Source organism: Lutra lutra, chromosome 16 (assembly GCF_902655055.1).
Source record: "Lutra lutra chromosome 16, mLutLut1.2, whole genome shotgun sequence".
Taxonomy (NCBI): domain Eukaryota; kingdom Metazoa; phylum Chordata; class Mammalia; order Carnivora; family Mustelidae; genus Lutra; species Lutra lutra.
Window position 1 is genome coordinate 24,210,413 of NC_062293.1, and position 20,243 is coordinate 24,230,655.

A 20,243-nucleotide genomic window follows, 5' to 3' on the forward strand; every position below is an offset into this window, starting at 1 on the left:
ACCGGGAGCCTGCTTCCCCACCCCACCCCCACACCGCCCGCTTCTCTGCCTACTTGTGATCTCTGTCAAATAAATAATTTTTTTTTTAAATCTTTAAAAAAAAAAGACACAGAATTTTACACCTTTCACAAAAACTAATTCAAAGTGGATCACAGACCTAAATGTAAAACATAAAACTATAAAACCTTAGAAGATAACATAGAAGAAAATGTAGATGACCTTGTGTTTTGGCAATAAGTTTTTAGATATAACACCAAAAGCATGGTCCCCAATGTTAGACTTCATTAAAATGGGAAGATTTTGTTCTGCAAAAGACAACATGAAGAGCATGAAAAGACAAACCTCAGACAGGTAGAAAATCTTCGCAAAAGATAAACTGATAAATGACTGGTAACTAAAATATACAAAGAATTCTTAAAACTCACAATAAGAAAATAAACAGTCCAATTTGAAAGTGGACAAAAGACCTGTGCAGATATATCACCAGAGATGCTAGACAGATGACGAGTAAGCATATGAAAAGATGCACCATATTATTATTAGGGAATTACAAATTAAAACAACAATAAGGGCGCCTGGGTGGCTCAGTGGGTTAAGCCGCTGCCTTCGGCTCGGGTCATGATCTCAGGGTCCTGGGATCGAGGCCCGCATCGGGCTCTCTGCTCAGCAGGGAGCCTGCTTCCCTCTCTCTCTCTCTCTCTCTGCCTGCCTCTCCGTCTACTTGTGATCTCTCTCTGTCAAATAAATAAATAAAATCTTTAAAAAAAAAAAAAACAATAAGAAATCACTACACACCCATTAGAACAGCTAAATTCAAAAAAATTGACAGTACTGGAGGCGGGCAAAGATACGGAGCAACAGGAACTTTCATTCACTGCTAACGGAAATGCAAAAGTGCACAGCCATTCTGGAAGACATCTGGCAGTTTCTTACAAAGCTAAACACTGTCTCACCATAGGACCCAGCAATCATACTCCTAAGTGTTTACCCATTTGACTTGAAAAGAATATATCCACACAAAAACCTGTACATGGAAGCTCACAGCAGCTTTATTTATAATTGCCAAAACTTGGAAGCAACGACGATGTCTGTCTGTAGATGAATAAACATCTAGACACTGGAATACTATTCAGCACGAACAAGAAATGAGCTATCAAACCATGAAAAGATATGGGGAAATCTTATGTACACATTACTAAATGAAAGAAGCCGATCCAGGAGTGTCTGGGTGGCTTATCTGTTGAGCATCTGCTCTTGATTTTGGCTCAGGTCATGATCTCAGGGTCTGTGGTATTGAGCCCCATGTCGGGCTCCACACTGCCCCTCCCCCCATTCAGCTCACACTCTCTCTCTCAAATAAATAAATAAATCTTTCATGAATTATTAATACGATTTATTTATTTATTTAGAGTACACATTTGAGCAGGGTAAAGGTCGGAGGGAGAGAGGGAGAGTCTCAAGCAGACTCCACACCAAGCACAGAACCCAATACAGGGCTTGATCCCACTACCCTGAGATCATGACAAGAGCCAAAATCAAGTATCAGATCCTTAACCGAATGAGCCACCCAGGTGCCCCTAAAATAAACGAATAAATCTTCTTTAAAAATTCATTTAGCAACTCAGTATGTATTGAATCCTTCCTATAGGCCAATAAGAGACTATGATAAACACCAAAACAGGAACAACGATCATCTCTAGATAGTAGAATTATGACCCATTTTTATCACCTTCTTCATATTTTCCTGTTTTCTAAATATCCTAAAATATGTGTTTCAGAGTATGAAAAAGTAAGTAAAATAAAAGTCACTAAGTAAGCATAAAGTAGTATCACTCATATTTTGGGTCTATAGACTTCAATTTTTGTTGTTTCAACTGCATTTCACTTAGTGGTAGTGGGCTGAGCTGATTCCTGGTTGTATGCAGGAGACGAGGCGACCTGGGCAGACAGAAAGCAGGGAATGAGGGAGATACTATGGAAGACAGGTAGTTATAGTGCATACTTTATTCCTGCAGATGATAAATATATACAGTTGGCCTTTGAACAACATGGGTTTGAATGCTACTGGTCCACTTATACGCAGATTTTTTTTCATAAATACAGTATGGTATGATAAATACATTTTCCTTACGATTCTTTAACAATATTTTGTTTTCTCTAGCCTACTTTATTGTAAGACTACAGTATATAATGCATGTAACATACAAACTTTGTGTTAATCAACTGTCTATGTTATGGGAAAGACTCTATCAACAGTAGACTACTAGTAGTTAACTTTGGGGGGGGAATCAAAAGTTATACGAGGATTTTTAGCTGTGGGAGGAGGGGCAGAAGGGGTGATAGCTCTAACCCACATGTTGTTCAAGGATTAGCTATATCATATTTTGTACTTTTACCCTCTTTATTATATACTTAGAAGTATATAATACTTGCTATGTAATTATATTTCTACATACTAAAATTGTTAAAAGAGCATCAACAGGATATAATCATCCCTCAACAGTATCACTAAGAAAAGCTTGACATTTTTATTATGATTTTACTTTTTAAGTCTCACTTCAAATTACTTTTTTGAAAGGCTTCCTTTCCAAATGCTTTAGGAGCTCACATGTTAATTTAAATACCCATTCCTTCACTGCAAGTATCATGTACTCGGGAATAAAATAATGAAAAGACAACCTCCACTGTCTGTCTCATCTATTTTTAAAAAATCAGGTCTAGGGACACCTGGGTGGCTCAGTCAGTTGAGGGTCTGCCTACAGCTCAGGCCATGATCCCAGGGTTCTGGGATCAAGCTGCACTGGGCTTCCCACTGGGCAGAAAGCCTGTTTCTCCCTCTCACTCCTCTGCCTGCTGTTCCCCCTGCTTGTGCTCTCTCTCTCTCTCTCTGTCAAATAAATAAATAAAATCTTTTAAAAAATCAGATCAAAATTTACACCCACACCTCATTAGATGAACAAGTGCATAAATAAGAAAAATATAGGGGCATCTGGGTCGCTCAGTGGGTTAAAGCCTCTGGCTTCCGCTCAGGTCATGATCCCAGCGTCCTGGGATGGAGCCCCGCAGGCTCTCTGCTCAGCAGGGAGCCTGCTTCCTCCTTTCTCTCTGCCTGACTCTCTGCCTATTTGTGATCTCTGTCTCTGTCAAATAAATAAATAAAATCTTAAAAAAAAAAATATATATATATAAATATGTTAAAAGCAAGGGCTATATGAGGAATTATATATCGAGTGTTATACACACTTGCCTACTCATTTCATGAAGCCAGCATAACTCTGGCATCACAACTTGATAAAGATACTGAAGAAAGAAAATTACAGCTCAGTATATAATACATTTGTCTTTCCATTCAGAAGATGCTGCTGTTTATAGAGATTATGACCTGAAGGTGCCTGAGCAACCCTGCTCAGAAACATACCACCCACCACTGAACAGGAAAGACATTTCAAAAGGTCCCTCAACATATCACTTTCCATATTTAACCGAGCTCACCAAGCTATCTGTAGGTGTTCTGTTAAGCAATCAACCTTTTACAAACAAGAACTCTTCTATAAACATCACATCCTGCCACAATAGGACGCCTTAGGCTCCTGCAATTGTAAAGCCCAGTGTGAAAAACACTGATGTGTAAGAACATTCCTGAGGCACCTCTGACACCACAGCTCTCACCATACAGAATACTCCCGTGTTACAGGGTCTGCACATCATTACCTGCAGCTGGTAAGTGAGCAACATGAACCACATGGTGTTCAAAGAGAAATCAAAGAGAAAAGACAAAATCAGAAACATACCATCAACGATACCACTTTTCCCTAAATGTCCTCATTCTTCAACAAATATTTATGGAGTACTTAATATAAGCTAAATACTAAAAAAAGTGAGTAAGATAGACCTAAGCTCTACTGTAAGAGTTTACAGTCTAGCAAAGAATACAGGCTTAAGGGACGCCTGGGTGGCTCAGTGGGTTAAGCCTCTGCCTTCAGCTCAGGTCATGATCTCAGGGTCCTGGGATCGAGCCCCACATCGGGCTCTTTGCTCAGCAGGAAGCCTGCTTCCTCCTCTCTCTCTGCCTGCCTCTCTGCCTGCTTGTGATCTCTTTCTCTCTCTGTGTCAAATAAATAAATAAAATCTTAAAAAAAAAAAGAATGTAGGCTTAAATAAGCTATTAAAATACACTGTGATGGGAGTTTTGATAAGAAAAGTAAAGGAGGCACAGGACCATGGTAGAGGCACCTTGTCTAGAGAGGAAAGTAAGTCCGGAGAGACTCTTAGAGAACTGACCTTTTATCTGAAATTCCCAAATTAGTAGGCCAAGAATATATGTTGTGGGTAGGGGCAAGTGTAGAGTTGGTGAAACTAGGGGAAAAAATGGCACAAACATGGGAACATCATGTGCAAAGATCCTGAGGTGACAGATCTCAGTTGAACTGGAGAGACTCAAAGAATTTCAACTTAGATGGCAGAACATGAAGGTTACAGGTGAGAGGGACAGTGGCAAAAGATTACTCTGGAAGACAGGTTTATAGCAATATACAGTATTTTGTACTTAAAGTAATATATGATGATTTTGAGTCCCCTATTTATAACGTAAACCCAGCTCTGGCAAAGATATATCTTCCTTTTATAATTCATAGGTGCCTACAACACAGATTCTCTCAGCTTCCAGGCCACTTACATCTACTCCAGCAAGTCAGAGTAGGAAAAGAAAATAGGGAAAAGAAAAAGACAGAAGGACAAGAGAACAAAGGGTACATGGAACACTGTAGACATAAAATGATCCTCACGCCCCTCGGAAAAACTGCCACATGATCTAAGGCCAGCTAAAAAGATTCTTGGCAAGATGCATTCAAAATCACTAGGTTTTTTTTTTTTTTTTTAAGATTTTATTTATTTATTTGACAGAGAGAGATCACAAGTAGACAGAGAGGCAGGCAGAGAGAGAGAGAGAGGGAAGCAGGCTCCCCGCTGAGCAGAGAGCCCGATGCGGGACTCGATCCCAGGACCCTGAGATCATGACCTGAGCCGAAGGCAGCGGCTTAACCCACTGAGCCACCCAGGCGCCCAAAATCACTAGGTTTTTGTAGACAGGTTAAAGTTTCTGACATTCTCCCAAATATCTGACCTTGTCCATTTACAAGGTTACTCTTTTGTTTATTTGGAAGACGGTGATATCTTATGCGTCACATTTTTTACTACTAAGATTTCTGGGTATTCTTTACATTAAATTAAATATCACAACTATTCCTTTAAGTTACATATTCCTATTTTACAGAAGAAACCAGCCTGGTTGCTAATCCAACTTCTACAAGTCTCATTACAGCTTCTGGTAGAAATGAACAAAAATTACTGATTCCCTGTCACAGGTACATTGAACATACCAGACCATTAGGATTTCTGCAGTCACTCTTAAATGTCGCACTAAAATTAAACCTCTAAAACTTCAGTGTTTCATTTTCCTACCCTAATAATGGAAGCCTCCGTGGAAACCTTGTCTATTTTCATACCCATTAAATAAAAGTAACTTGGGGGGGGGGAATGACTTTCAGTCTGTTTAGCACGTATTTTATTTTATTTTTTTGTTTAGCATGTATCTTAAACCTTGCGTTACATTTTTGATCTGGCATTTCATTGCAATCCTTAAGGCATAAATTTTTTGCCCTTTGTTAAGAGGTGAATTTATTGGCACAGCTAAAATCATACCCAGCAGCTTTGTTTTGACTTGCAGGAAGTTGTCAGCATACAATAGAGAAATTATCAGCATGTTCTGGTTGTGGTTTGCTTCAACCTGCTGATTGTTTCTGCCTCATGACCCAAGAGGTGTGTGGTGTTTAGATTTTTAATTCTCCTTCTACCTCCTCTGCGGGGGGGCGGGAATGACAATACCTGTATACTCACCGCACAGACAGAACAAAAACCAGAAACTAAAACCAGAAAATACTTTAGATTAAGTTTTAACTAGTGGCAAACTAAAATTCTAGGATTAACATGTTTGCAATCTTCATTTGAGTGTCTAAAAATTTATCCAACAGAAATATTTACATGTGTACACAAAGATGCATATACAGATATGTTCTACAGCATTGTGGAAATATAAAAATATTGGAAACAACCTAAACATCCATCAATAGGAGAATAATTTTAAAAATTTTGAAACACCACGTGGCAATTTATATACATGCATGGATAGATAGAGTCCCATGGAAAAGTATACAACACTACTATGTTTTTAAAGAAATCAATAGTCTATATTTCTATGTGATGCAAACATTCCACAATAAAAATATATCCCTGAGAACTCTCATACCCTGCTGGAAGGAGTATAAAATAAGTGTAATCACTTTGGGAAACTGGAGTTTCTAATAAAATCAGACATATACCTACTCTATGACCAGTAATTCTATTCCTAGATATTTATGAGAGAAATGAGAGCTTACATTCATAAAACAAGTTATATAAAAAGGCTCATAGTAGCTGTAATCATAATGGCCCCCAAACTGAGCAACTTGATGTCCATCAGCAGAAAAATGGATAAATAAATTATGAAATATTCACACAATGGAATACTACTTTGCAAAAAGGATAGGATAGAACTGATATTCATTTTTTAAGATTTTATTTATTAATTTGACATATAGAGATCACAAGTAGGCAGAGAGGCAGGCAGAGAGAGAGAGAGAGAGAGAGGTGGAAGTAGGCTCCCTGCTGAGCAGGAAGCCCCATGTGGGGCTCGATCCCAAGACCCTGGGATCATGACCTGAGCCGAAGGCAGAGGCTTTAACCCACTGAGCCACCCAGGCGCCCCAGAACTGGTACTCTTAAATGTCTCACTAAAATTAAACCTCTAACTCTTAATCTCACAAAACAAACTGAGGGTTGCTGGGGGGGAGGGGGTAGGGATAGGGTGGTTGGGTTATGGACATTGGGGAGGGTATGTGCTATGGTGAGTGCTGTGAAGTGTGTAAACCTGGCGATTCACAGACCTGTATCCCTGGGGCTAATAATACATTATATGTTAATAAAAAAAATAAAAAATTAAAAGAAAATTAAATTAAATTAAACCTCTAATACTTCAGTGTTTCATTTTTCCTACCCCAATGATGGAAGCCTTCATGGAAATCTTGTCTATTTTCATGCCAGTTAAAGAAAAGTAACGTAGTGGGGGAAAATAACTTCTAGTTTGTTTAGAACTTATTTTAAACCTTGCATTACATTTTACATGAATATGTCATAAAAATATGATGTTGAAGACAGACACAAAGGAGATCATATTGATTTATAAGGTCCAGAACAGACAAACTCATCCGTGATGATATGTCTGAACAGCAGTTGTCTGTAGGGAGGGCTACTGACTGGAAAGGAAACGTTCCAGGGTGGGTGATGGCTTATGTTTATATTTTTATATTTTTATAATATTTTATAAAATTATTATTATTATTAAATTATTATAATAATTTTATTAAATTATTATAATAATTTAATTAAATTATTATAATAATTTATTATTATTAAAAATATTTTATATTTTTATAATATTTTTAATGTTTATATTTATATTTTTATATTTTATATGTTTATATTTTAATCTGGCTGGTAGTCACACAGGTGTATACCTATACTAAAGTCATCCAGTTGTAACACTTAAGATTAGTGCAATCAGGGCGCCTCGGTGGCTCAGTGGGTTAAAGCCTCTGCCTTCGGCTCAGGTCATGATCCCAGGGTCCTGGAATCAAGCCCCGAATCAGGCTCTCTGCTTGGCAGGGAGCCTGTTTCCCCCTCTCTCTCTGCCTGCCTCTCTGCCTACTTGTGATCTCTGTCTGTCCAATAAATAAATAAATAAATCTTAAAAAAAAAAAAAAAGATTAGTGCAATCATACCTTAATAAAGTACAGGAAAGGAAGGACGAAAAGGAGGGAGGGAGGAACGGATGGATGGATTGAGGGATGAAGAGGCTCATACAAAAAGTTATCAGAAAGGAAAAATTATTTTAAAGGCAGTGTGATTTTTTAAAAAGATTTATTTATTTATTTTAGAGAGAGAGCGTGTGAGCAGGGAGAATTAGAGAGAGAATATCAAGCAGACTTCGTGCTGAGTGTGGAGCCCGACTTGAGGCTTGATTTCATGACACTGACTTCATGACCTGAGCCCAAACCAAGAGTTGGACCGACTGAGCCACCTAGGCACCCCAAAGGCAGTATGATTTTAAGGTTTGTCACAGTTCAGTTAAGAGATATTTTCTGCATATGTTGAGCAAACATTAAGCAAAAGAGCCAGAGGCAGAGGCATGAGAAGGTATTATATGACTGAATAAGGAAAACTGAACTTTGCTGTTAGAAATCAGAGATGTGCTTGCCTGTAGGTGTGGGTAGCTACTGAAGGGCACAGAGGGGGTCTCTGGAAGTTTTGGTAAACAAAGTCTTCCCATTGTTTAGGGGATGCGTTCTCCTTGTGAAGATTCATTGAGCTGTACATTAATGATTAAGCATTTTCCTGGAAGTATATTGTATTCGATAAAAACAACATAAAACAAATAAATAAAAAGATATTTTTAGTAGCTAAATACCACAGCATACTTCACATACCTGATTCAGAAGGCATACCGACTTCACTAATTTCAACTCAACCCTACTGTTGTTCTATATTGTTTTTACGTAAGTGTAAATATGTGTCACTGGGCACATTTTAGCAAAGCTCCTATTAGGTGAATAAAAACCTCATTTCCCTGTAACATCCTAATATTAGAATGTTAACAATGTTAGGAGGAGATCCTAGATGAGAATTTAAGTGACTCATAAATGATTTCATCAAGCCCATCGGCCTTCAGGAAAGCTTGCTCTCTGGATGGTAAGACCACTTTGTTCCCGAGCCCACATCTGTCCCATCTTCCATGTAAAAGCTGGACAGTAAAATTTAAACAGTGGAACTCACTTCTCCAAACCAGAAAAGCCATCTGTTATAATCACCTAGCCTATAATGCAGCACTGACAAACCGGAAAAGCAAGCAATGAACTTGGAAACACAGGGGAAATAAATATGAATAAATGTAGCAGAAATTATAGGATTTCTGTAGGGTATAATGGCTTATAACATGAAAAAATTAGATCTATGATAGTTATGTCAATATGTTAAGATTCTCAGATGATGGAAAAACTTGAAACTTACCTTATTTTTCTAATATGTAAAGTGATCGAAAATTATTTAAGTATTACACTCATATAATGAAGTAAAAATGTTATTATCTTAATAGCAGGCTCCAGAATTCCTCTTACAGAACTGTCACCATTTGGAAAAATAACTTGTATCTCTGTGTGTGGGTGTTGTGGGGAGCCTGAAAACTAAACAGATAGCTAAACTATCTTTTCAGATGGCAAGGGTTGGGGGTTTTCTGTTTTTATTTTTTTTATTTTGCTCCAGATAGGAAAAAGGGAGAAAGTGCCTGTGAGAAGGTATAAGGGTGAGAACCACCTCAGGTGAAGGGCCAGAGAGCAGTCTCTGATGACTGGGATGGCAAAAGGGTTTAGGAATAGGGATGCCTCCTATTCAAATTGAAATAACTTGCATTACTGCTATGTAAACCCCTCCTCCCTCTCCCAGCAACGCCTAAATCTCCAGTGATGTCATCTACTGTCACAAGGGCTTCACAGGTAGGCTTCTGTGGAAACTGAGGAAAAGGATATGTCTAGGGAAGGGTTTCTCATTCTGGCACTACTGACATTTGGGGTTGTATAATTCTTTTATTGTGGGGGCTGTCCTATGCATTGTAGGAAGTTTAGTAGCATGCCTGGCTTCTACCCACTAGATGCCAGCAGCATCCTCCTCAGTTGTGAACCCCCCCCCCCCCCAAAAAATATATTCGTGTGTTGCCAAAAGTCTCCTGAGAGATAAAATCACCTGAGTTGGGATCCACAAGTTTATGCCTATATGACTCAGGGCTGCTAAGACCCTGGCAGGGAAGGCAACCCTGAGAATGCATGCTCCTTGAGAAATATTAAGATTTTTAGGAGATGCTTGCACTTGCATGAGGAATAGATCATGCCTAGAGTTCAAAGGTCTGGGCAGCCCACCTAACATCTAGCGTATACCCACAATGAGGTTCAAATATTTCTACCAATTAAAAGATATATATTTTATTTTTTTAAAGATTTTATTTATTTATTTGAGAGAGGAGCATGAGTGGTGTGGGGAGGGTAGACAGAGGTGAAGCAGACTCCCCACTGAGTGGTGAGCCTGACATGGGGCTCGATCCCAGGACCCTGAAAGATCATGATGTGAGCAGAAGGCAGACATTTAACCAACTCAGCCACCCAGGTGCCCCCCAAAATATATATATTAAAAAACAAGAAGGGAGGCGCCTGGGGTGGCTCATTCGTTGAGCGTCTGCCTTCAGCTCAGATGATGATCCCAGGATCCTGGGATGAGGCCCCGCATCGGGCTCCCTGTTCAGAGGGAAGCCTCCTTCTCCCTCTTCCACTCCCCCTGCTTGTGTTCCCTCTCTCACTGTGCCTCTGCAAAATAAATAAATAAAATCTTTAGGAAAAAAAAAAAAAAGGAAGAAGAGGAAGAGTAAACCTTTCATTTTTTTTTCAATGGAGGAGTAAAGCAAAAGGGCTATTTTGCATGCTTACACACGAATACATACAGACACAGCATTCTATAACAGGATAAGGAGCCCATATTTTTCCTAAGTTAGTAATGAAGCAAATTTCCTCTATGCTTCTTCCATAAAGTCTCTCACAGAATGATTACAGGACTCTAATCTAAGGAAAGAAGGAAAGAGAGGACTCTGAAAGAAACCCTACAAATTTCCCCTAATTTAGAGAAGCAAAGGGAAATCACCAACATAGGTAAAAGGCCATGTCTGGAAGCTTTCCTATGAAGAGGCAAATGCAAACAAAACAAAACAAACTAAAGAAACAAACAAAAAACTGGTAAGACTTTCTCAAAGAAAGTAATTTTCAAAAATCTTACCAAATATTTATATGATGTATAATATATGCCAGATACTATTTAAGTTCTTCTCAAATATTCATTCCTTTATTCTTCATGTAAATTCTATGAGATAGGTACTATTATTATCCCTATTTTACAGATGAGGAAACTGAGACCTGAAGTCAAACAGGTAGCAAGAAAGTGGCAGAGACAGGATTTGAATCTAGGCAAACTGAACACAAAAAAACCATACAGGACCTAAGAGAAGACACTAAAGTTCAAAGAAAAAAGACCATCTTGAACAACTAGAAAAAATGCCTCCCTCTGAAGTAGATTTATTATTAAAGAAATATATAGAAAATTTCTAATTCATAGTCTCAAAAATATACAAAAAGTCATTATATCTACAAGTCAGAGCTTTGCAGATGTAATGAAAAGGAAACAGTGAGTAGTAAGGAAAAAATACAGAGAAATTAAAACAAAATGAATGCTGAATTTATAATCATAATGAAGTCAGTAACAGATAAAACAGAAGAGGTGAAATAGTAGAGTAGATTGGGATCTAATAAATGCATAATGGAAACCCCAGTGTGACAAAATAAAGCAAATGGAGCAGAAGTAGTGATAACAGAAAACTTTCCCAAGTTTAAGAAAGACCTGAGTCTATAGATCAAGCGGGTTCATTACAAACTGAGCAAAATTATTAAAAAGCCTAAGTCCTTGACACTATCTAGTGACATTTCAGAGAGCCAAGAACAGTATCTTGTAAACATCCAGGCAGAAGGTGGAAGGAATGGGCTGTAAAAGAAAGACATCAGGCTGACATCAGAATTCTCCTCCACAAGACCAGAAGACAATGGGTCACTTCTAGAGGGTGACTTAGGAAGAGGAAGGAATGGGCAGATAGTAATCCCAGAATTTTATGCCCAAGCCTAAGTGTATATGAAACTAGACTGACACATTCTCAGACACGCAGAGGATCAGTAAGAAGAGTATCAAAGAACCCTCTTTGAGAAATTCACTCAGGATTATATTCTAGATCACCATCTACTAGAGTTTTATGCACTGTCCAATCTAGTAGTCAGGACGGATACTGAGCAGCTGAAATGTAGCTACTGCAGCTGAGGAAGCAAATTTTTTGTTTTATTTAATTTAAACTTAAATAGCCACCTGTGGCTAGTGGCTACCATATCAGCCCAGTCTAAATATCTAAGAGATAAAATTAAAAGTTCACGGATAAAAAAGCCATGGTGCCAAAAGTAAGCAATGAGAAATTAAAGGGAAAAGACGGCATTATAGCTATGGTTTTAAAATATTACACAAATATCAAAAATAATTATTGTAATGTAATATACATACTAAAACGTGAACAATTCTCTGAGTCTGAAGTCTCATGAACAATTCTTTTTTTTTTTTTTTTTTTTAATTTATTTATTTGTCAGAGAGAGCGAGGGAGAGAGAGTGAGCACAGGGAGAGAGAGTGAGCACAGGCAGACAGAATGGCAGGCAGAGGCAGAGGGAGAAGCAGGTTCCCTGACGAGCAAGGAGCCCGATGCGGGACTCGATCCCAGGACGCTGGGATCATGACCTGAGCCGAAGGCAGCTGCTTAACCAACTGAGCCACCCAGGCGTCCCTCATGAACAATTCTCTGAACCTGGAGCACCTGGCCAGCTCAGTCAGTAGAGCATGTGACTCTTGATCTCCGGGTGTGAGTTCGAGGCTCACAGTGGATATAGAGATTACTTAAAATCTCAGATGATAGCAATTTCACACTTCACACTAAAAGAAAGAGTCAAAAGACACCCTTTCATACTTAATGTTGCCAAATCAAAGGGACATGGTGCGCTTTTTTTTTTTTTTAAGCCAAAACGGGAAAACTACCAGTGGAATAAAACCTGAATGTATAACTTCTAAATCACCAGAAAGAAAAAAAAAATTAATGATCTGAGAAAATGCTCAGGAGACCTTAGCAACTGAGAGGCTATAAGTGGAAACATCCGTATACAAAACTATCCACACAATATGTCCCAACTTTGAAAGTACGTACGTACACTAAAAACTGAAAGAAATACATGGAAATTTAACAGTTTTTGACCATGGGTGACCATGTTATCATTGTGTGTTTTCTAAATTTTCTACAATGAGCCTTATTACTTTAATAATCAGAGACATTTTTAACATAAAAAACAAAAAAGTATGGTTATATCTCACCTTTTGATAGCATCACCTAGTTAGAAGACAATCCAGTACCACAAATTAAGCAAAAGAGACTCTTAACAGCCAAAATGCATGTCACGAATTCCACACCTAAAGGTCAGGGTACTGTGTTCATCAAAAGAGCCCTTCAAACCTTCTTTTACACATTATCAGATCCAGCATTACCTGATGTTCTAGGAGCACTGTTACAGACATGCTGTGCGTGGTGTAAAGTGATAGGCCTAGCCTCACAGTAGGAAAATATTGACAAAAATAAAAATACAAAACAGACATTGACATTCACAAAGCAGTACTGGGACAATTACGGCAGAATCATCCCTAAGCAACTCAAAATATTTCCACAAATACGATAACCCACATTCACTATAACAACTCTCATGTTAAATTTTGTTCAAAGGCCAGTCCCTTTGAACACAGACTGGTTGGTTGAGGAAGTGAGAAAAATTCCTAATACGTTTTAGAAAAAGATTGATCACAGGGACACCTGGGTGGCTCAGTCAGTTAACCCTCTGCCTTCGCCTCAGGTCATGATCTCAGGGTCCTGGGATCCAGTTGCATATCGGGCTCCTTGTCCAGCAGGGAGCCTGCTTCTCTCTCTGTCTCTGTCTGCCACACTGCCTGCTTGTGCTCTCTCTCTGACAAATAAATAAATAAAATCTTAAAAAAAAAAAGAAAGAAAGAAAGAAGAAAAAGATGGATTACAAGTATTTATGATAAAAAGAGTGCTTAAAGAGAATATCCTTAGCTCTCCAGAGCAGCTCACTCCTGTGAGTTGCACAGAGTTGGAATTTTACTATATTGAAAAGGATTTTATGGTTGGCTGCACCGACCAATACAAATCTGGAGAACAATCTAGAAGGATGTGATTAATGACTGCTTCTTTCCAAGGAAGTTTAAAAATAAGTAACCATAGGCGTATCAGAATTAATGTTAACACAGCAATTGCTACAATGCAGCCTGGATGTGGATGTTGTTTTGGCTTTATTCCATATTCCCCCGCAGGATTTAGGTACCTTGGAGGCAGGTGGGACTTATTAGCCATTAGGATAAAATCAGTACTCCCCATTCCATCACACACAGCACATTGTGAACTGAAGATATATACATTCTACCTCCTTCACATTTGCCTCTTGTGCTTCTGACTTCAAAAACAGGGATACAAAGACAAGGAAGAAACTGATTATGTTTATATCTGTGGAACAAAGATTATGCAAGCTGCCAGCACTCCATTGTTTTTGTTTTCAGTATGGTTATCACAAAACAAAAACAAAAAGATAACTTCTACATCTGAAGCCTGATAATTTGAAAACAGACCTGAATATTTCCTCCTCTTTCAATAAGGCAGTAAACACCTTTCATTTTACTTATCTGTAAGGTACTTATTTGCTGATATGGACTAGTTACTATTTCTATAAGAGAGCTTGACAAAGTCTATCTGAGAAAGCTGTTTCCTGAGTTACTCTACTTTAATTATTTCTGAGTTAGGCTGCTTTAACATTTGCTAAAAATCCAAGAAAGCATTAAAAAAAAAAAAAAATCCCCGGGGCGCCTGGGTGGCTCAGTGGGTTAAGCCGCTGCCTTCGGCTCAGGTCATGATCTCAGGGTCCTGGGATCGAGCCCCGCATCGGGCTCTCTGCTCAGCAGGGAGCCTGCTTCCTCCTCTCTCTCTGCCTGCCTCTGTCTGCTTGTGATCTCTCTCTGTCAAATAAATAAATAAAATCTTTAAAAAAAAAAAAAAATCCCCACCTCCTCCACACACATACCCTGCCCCCCACCCCGAGCTAACAAGGGAAAAACATAATCATAACCTTAACAGTATTAAGTCAACGCTATTTCCTTTAGCACTCTGACCACTATGACCTCTCCAAGCTTCTGTCTTTTGTGTTGTTCTGTTTTCTTTTAAATAACTCTACTGGTTGTTCATCTGATTAACAAAAGTAATAGATGGTCAATGTCACAACACAAGATGTATGAAATAAAAATGATAATCTGTCTCCCCCCACCCTCTCATTCCCCTCCCAAAGAAACCAACATTACCAGCTAGGTGTATATTCTTATTTCTTCCTAGGCTTACAAAAATACATATCTATGGGAGGGAGGGGTTGGTTCACTTTTTTGTTTTCAAATAAAAATGGATTATAAGGGCGCCTGCGTGGCTCAGTGGGTTAAAGCCTCTGCCTTCGGCTCAGGTCATCATCCCAGGGTCCTGGGATTGAGCCCCACATTGGGCTCTCTACTCAGCAGGGAGCCTGCTTCTCTCTCTCTCTCTGCCGGCCTCTCTGTCTACTTGTGATCTCTGTCTGTCAAATAAATAAATAAAATCTTTTAAAAATGGATTATATATTATTAGTCTTAAAAATATGGACACTTGGGGGGCGCCTGGGTGGCTCGGTGGGTTGGGCCGCTGCCTTCGGCTCAGGTCATGATCCCAGGTCCTGGGTTCGAGCCCCACATCGGGCTTTCTGCTCAGCAGGGAGCCTGCTTCCTCCTCTCTCTCTGCCTGCCTCTCTGCTTACTTGTGATTTCTCTCTGTCAAATAAATAAATAAAATCTTAAAAAAAAAAAAATATGGACACTTGGGCCACCTGGGTGGCTCAGTGGGTTAAGCCTCTGCCTTCAGCTCAGGTCATGATCTCAGGGTCCTGGGATCGAGCCCCGCAGCAGGCTCTCTGCTCGGCGGGGATCCTGCTTCCCCCTCTCTGCCTGACTCTCTGCCTACTTGTGATCTCTCTCTCTCTCTCTCAAATAAAGAAAGAAAAAAATCTTTAAAAAAATATATATATATGGACACTTTCCAAGCCACTATATATAGATCCTTCACGTTCTTTTTAATGACTGTGAAATATTCCAAAAGATGGATAATTCATTCATACCATCACACCGCCTTTCCCAACACATGGGACAGTTAAGATGGATCCTTGTACATACGCTTCGTGTCCTTTAATTTCAGTAACACGGATTCCCAGAAAGTTTCTGGGTCAAATGAAACATTTTCAAATATTTAAAATTTTCTCCTTAAACAAAATTAATTTTAGACCTTCAACATTTCTGTTCCCTTCTTCATTATGCAAAATTTTGGCATAAACCTTTCATAATGCTTTGCATATTTTATTTTTAAAAGCACACATATTATGTCAAAAAACGTCCCTGTCATTTATGCTCGTGTAGTTATAAATAAATAAATGCTTAAGTTATGGCTATGATGGCCAGCGTTAAATCACTGTGCAAATGCTTCTGCCTTGGTTTATGAAAGTAGTAATTCATTGTGGAATCTCCACCCCCACAGCCATGTGGGCAGCCCTGAAGTAGCAGCTCCCTCACCCTGTGACTCTCTCCACTGAATGACAATATAGAGATCAGGACCTACATATTTTCTAATTGTCAACAGTTAACCTTAAAAAGTGTGTGTGGTGGGGAGACAAGTACACAGCAACAGAGGATAAATTGAAAGCCATTATGGGTTTCCAATATCCACAAATTATTTGTAGTATAATGAATAATTCTGCGGGTCTACAGCAGAGACAATCTTTCATAAAAAAACAAAACAGAACCAAAAAAAAAAAAATCTAAAACCAATGTGCTGTTATGATTACATGAACCTTTCAAAAACATAGTCCTCAAACATTTTTCAATAGAATTATTGGTTGGAATCCCTTTATCTTCTCTCCCCCCTTTCAGATTCAGATTCTGATTGCAAACTGTAAAAAAAAAAAAGCCTTAAAGAAATGCATTAACCAATGAAGCTCCTTAAAATTTAATCTCAGACTCCCCTATAGATTCTAAAGACCCAAGCTCCAACAGAGATTGTTAAGACACAGCAAGTTTGACACAGAAGTATGTGACATGCAATTAATCTCCATTCATACCCTGCTCTACTTGTCAGCAAACAAAGGTTCTGCTTTAGAAGGAGATCTGAAGACTTCAATTAAAAACAGTCAGCTAACAAGAAAATAATCTAAGCTAAAGGAAGGTGGCAGGTGCAGAAATGAGTTGTTTACCAAAGTGTCAGTTTTGAACAATAAAGAACAGCACATCAAAAATGTTAAAGGAGTGGATTTCACTGCAAACCTCTGAAAATAAAGAGGAATTTACTACTAAGGCTCCACACAAAACAGAAGTACAGGTTAACAAGCTTGTAAAATAGGTTCTCTCTCATCAAATGACAGATACCAATAAAAAGAATCACTTTACATTTTTAAGTGCAAGGGCAGAATTACACTTTTTGACACAGTTCCTTCTCTCCCAGAAACCACCACACTTACAGCCTCTCTCTCTACGTTCAATATCCAATATTGAACCAATGGCAGAGGGAAAGACTGGATTGCTTCTTCTCAGATACCCAGACGACGCTATTTTACCCTACAAATACTTTTCTAACTCTGAAAGTTTAGATTTACTCAGGTCATAAGTGAAGTGGATTTTGGAAACTTCACCTCAGAAGAAATACCTAGTTGACAGCTTTTACATAGAAACAATCCAGAATGGAAACAGTGCTACAGAGATCAAAAGGACTGCCAAATATTTGATTAGGAGGCATTTATAGCAAGATAACAAGGTAATGGAGATATAAAACCAATTAAATTGAGAGAAACCGAGGGAAAAAAAATACTCCTTGCCAAAAGTCTGACCTGCCCAAAGCAGACCATCTGTTAAATATGTGTCAAAAATGTCACTTGGATGCCAAAAGGCTTACTTCAGAGTAGTTTCCTCCTGGGACCTGTATGCAAGCACGGATTCCAGGCCTCTGTCCTTCCAGGAAGGTCAGTTACAGGAAAGCAAGTTACTTTCGCTGTGAAAAAAAGTGTGAATGGAGCAGGCCATATCGCCCATTAGCAAAAAGTCTCTTTCCAGCGTTAGAAGGATCTGTGGAGTGTAGCTGAGAATGGCCTTAACTCTTACGGGGACTGCTTAGGCACCACAGTTTGAAGGTAAACACACCAGGAGGGGGCATTTCTAGAAAAGTTAGAAACGTACCTCCCTGGGTGGACAGCAAGACCCCCAGAAGTCTTCAGTTGGCAAAGGGAGGCACAGGCTTTCCTCGCGGACAGAACTCACACTAACCCCCAGGCCTTGGCCCACCACATCCCACAAGCCCCTCACAGCCCCCTGAGAGCCTCAGGAGCTCTGAGCAGGAAGCTGGGGGGCTTCGGGGCTGGGGAGGGAGGAAGGCGAAACCCCACAGTCGCGGGGGGCTGTCGGGAGGAGAAAGGGTTGGGCCACAGACCACGCAAGGTGACATGGAGGGGCCCCCAAGAACCTGGCCGGAGGTGACATGGAAAGGTGGCGAGGCCTCGAGGCAAAAGAAAATGTGGAACTGAGGGGAGTGAGTGGGACCCTGGGAAGGCAGGATGGAAATCGGGCTGTGAAGAGTGGAAGGCTCTAGAAGTCTTGAGGTTCTAGAAGGTGGTGGGTGATGGAGCTGCAGAGAGGCCGGTCTTGGGAGCCCCTGGCGTCTCGGGGTTGAGCCTCCAGCTCTGCTCCCGAGGGACTTCCCAGGGGGCCGGGAAGGGGGGCTTGGGGCTAGGCCAGGGCGTTACCTTCCATGAGCCAACGGATCTCCTCGGGGAGGGCGACGGCCTGCATTTGGCCGGGCGGTGGGGAGGCCGGTGTGTGAGGCGGGAGAGGGGCGTGAAGGCCTGGTGCCAGGGCCGGCGGGCTGGCAGGCGGCTGTCGCCTGGCAGAGGCACCTGTACCTCTGTCGCTGCCGCTACTGCGGCGGCTGCCGGGCCTGTCCGCAGGGCGGGGCCGCGGGCCCGGGGCGCGCTCAGGAAGTGGCGCGCGCGGCGGGCTGGGGGCACGCCCCGGGCGGTGGGGAGGGGGGGGAAACACCTGTGCGCGGGTGCACGCGCCACTCCCGCGGCGCCCTCAGGTGGGAGGACTGGAGGGCGGGGAGCGCCGCCCAGGCAAACCCCCCACCAGAACAAAAGACTAAACGCGGCCCAAAGGAACTTCAACTCCTGGGACGCTTTCTGTCCTCAGCACGGGGCAGTTCGCCTCCGGGGACGGGTTTAATAGCCACGGTGGTGCCCGAGATGGGGCGCAAAGAGGAAGAATCCGAGGAGATTCGTCCCCGCCAAGCCCAGCAGCGGGCAGTTCCCGACCTCGCACGTCCACGCCCAGAAAACCGGGGCAGAACGTTCACTGTCTTCTTCGGCAAAACAGCTGGCTCAAAGGAATGGCCGTTCGTCCCAATAAATGATATGAAGCCACCAACGTTGGGGAGAAGCCGAGCGGCCTGGATACAGGGAGCCAGCGTCCCTTCCTCACAAAAGCTGAAAGGATGTGAGGAAAGGAAGGGGTAACCTGGGGAGAAGGCCGAGGGAGAGGGGAACCAAGCCTTTACCCTGTAACAGCTGACAAAGGCAGGAAAGTGAAGGACAAGATCACAGGAAAATGTCCTCCTCCCCTTATCCAAACTACAGTAGGGGTCGGGGTCCTGATTGTGATAAGGGTACTGTCATACCGCCAGATGTTACAATTGGGGGAAACTGAGCAAGGGGTAGAGAGGATCACTGTATCATTTCTTTTAACTTCTAGGGATCTCAATGATCTCAAAATAGTTTCATGGGACTTTTTTAAGCACAATAAACCAAGTGCCATGAAGGTGTAAAGTGCCATGAGCCGTAAAGGAAGGGAGACAAATATAAAAAGGAGGAAAGTGTAGGTGCGTTTGTGTTTAATGTGCATATGGCATTCAAGATGGGCTCTGAATACACCAGACTTCGAAGGGGCACAAGGGCTTTCCAGGTGGAGCCACCAGAGTAAACAAAGAGGGAAAAACCTTCTCCTTGAGGAACAGCTAACAACGCTTTTACTGTATGGTGCAGGGAAATTCTGGTTGTTAAGAAAACTTGAAGTTTTATTGTGAAGGTTTATGAAAGTCAGCGCAAGGATTTTGAACTCAACTGCCTGTGTACTGGGGAGACAATGAAAAATTTTGAGCTGGCGAGAGACCTGTGTAGTGTGTGATATTGCCCATCTTGCTTTATCTTTACCGTTTTACTTTTTTATAAAAAAGGTAGCTTCTAGTCTCAGAGTCAGCCTACTGAATAGTGGGAAGGATTGGAAGCAGTAAGGGAGAGAACCCAGGGAAGATGGG

General features: G+C 40.8%; 1 protein-coding gene across 1 annotated transcript in view; it reads right to left on the minus strand.

Moving 5' to 3' along the window:
- The window catches only part of SKAP1 (src kinase associated phosphoprotein 1), a 285,865-nt gene extending 266,977 nt beyond the window's left edge, over positions 1 to 18,888 (minus strand). Inside the window, 1 exon segment of the mRNA XM_047706864.1 lies at positions 18,682 to 18,888. Coding sequence (XP_047562820.1) covers positions 18,682 to 18,727 — 46 coding nt within the window. The 5' untranslated portion in view covers positions 18,728 to 18,888.
- Between the last annotated feature and the right edge of the window lie 1,355 nt (positions 18,889 to 20,243).